Source organism: Apaloderma vittatum, unplaced genomic scaffold, assembly GCF_000703405.1.
Source record: "Apaloderma vittatum isolate BGI_N311 unplaced genomic scaffold, ASM70340v1 scaffold42665, whole genome shotgun sequence".
NCBI lineage: Eukaryota > Metazoa > Chordata > Aves > Trogoniformes > Trogonidae > Apaloderma > Apaloderma vittatum.
In genome coordinates, this window is record NW_009717326.1 from 13,651 (window position 1) to 14,942 (window position 1,292).

The 1,292-nt window shown below is 48.6% G+C and overlaps 1 protein-coding gene across 1 annotated transcript in view; it reads right to left on the minus strand.

Annotated features, from left to right (window-relative positions):
• Positions 1-826: 826 nt before the first annotated feature.
• Positions 827-1,292, minus strand: part of VRK3 (vaccinia related kinase 3) — a gene marked incomplete at its 5' end in the record, with an annotated part of 5,559 nt that continues 5,093 nt past the window's right edge. The window contains one exon of the mRNA XM_009869838.1: positions 827-975. Coding sequence (XP_009868140.1) covers positions 827-975 — 149 coding nt within the window. The remainder of the gene's footprint in view (positions 976-1,292) is intronic.

The window sequence follows — 1,292 nt, forward strand, 5'->3', positions numbered from 1 at the left end:
TACAATGACTTGCCACACAGGAGTGTCTTCACATTAACTTGTTAGAGCAGCAGCTCAAAACTCAGTATTGGGTCACATTAAAATTGGAAGAAAACACTTATAAAAACCTCTCTCAGTCCTAAACAGGGTAGGAAAAAGTCAGATATCTATAGGCAAGGCCTCACACTGCAGAAAGCTTTGAACTCTTCTTCCTGTGCATGTTTTCTCAATCTGAAAGAAAAGGCACCAAGTGAGGACATTAATCAGTTGAATTATTTCCTGGGAAGAGTAAATTAAGTTGTTGAGAAGCTAGTTCCCAGGGCTTGCTGCTTAACCCAGTGGCCTTAGCTGATGGAGCCCTGATCTGTCTCTGTATCAATCTTGGAGGTGCCTCATGGTAAAACAGAGCACCTGGGCCTAGACTACAGGCCCAACTACTACAGGCCCAAGACACTAAAACTACAAGCTGCTTTTTGGAAACAAAAAGACACTGCCTAGAGCCCCAGTTTATTAAAAAAAAAAAAATATGAAAAGGGACTAGATTGCATCAGTCTGTTTCGGTAACACCTTCACACCCCTGCAGACTGTTCAGCCTTTGCTTTATTAACTATAGTTGTATTCCTCCAAGGACAAGCACTCCCAGGAAAAAAACCAAACTGAGGCAGCACATGCTGTAACACAGGCTAAGCCTGGTCTCAGGGACTGCTGAACAGCCAGTGCTTCCTCCACACCCTAGGAGGTCTTACCAAGAGAGATTTCAAGGACCAGCCTGCTCTGTCCTCACCTCCTGCCCCCAGTCCCCCCACGGCACGGGGAGCAGGCTGGCAATGCCAACTCTGGCACTTACTCAGGGCACCATTCTAATATCCACGGAGTCATATGCTGAAGCTTTCATCTTTTCCAGGGGCTTCTTGAACAGCTGCCGCAGGGCCTCATACTCGGGCTTCTCCTCGTACCCTAGTGCCATGACTTGCTGCAGGTAGCTCTGCAGGGTATCTGCAAAGCAAGGAACGTCACTGTAAGGAGCAGCACAGCAACTCCAGTTGTCCTTACAAAGCTGCCCAACAGCCTTGGGCTGCTCTCCCTGCAGACAGTTCACCCACCCGCCTCAGCCAGCTGCAGAGAGGGAAAACAGAACAACAGACTAATAGGAAGCTCAAAGACAGGTTGAGGAAATGACCTCCAGCCCCACGTAGCGCGTTTTTAAAGCCGCCAGAACACTTGCCTCTTCAGCAAGGCTCACGCATACAGATACTGGGGTAGGAGCTCTCTGTGTTTTGCTGTAACACAAACAAGGGAGCGGCTCACAGCAG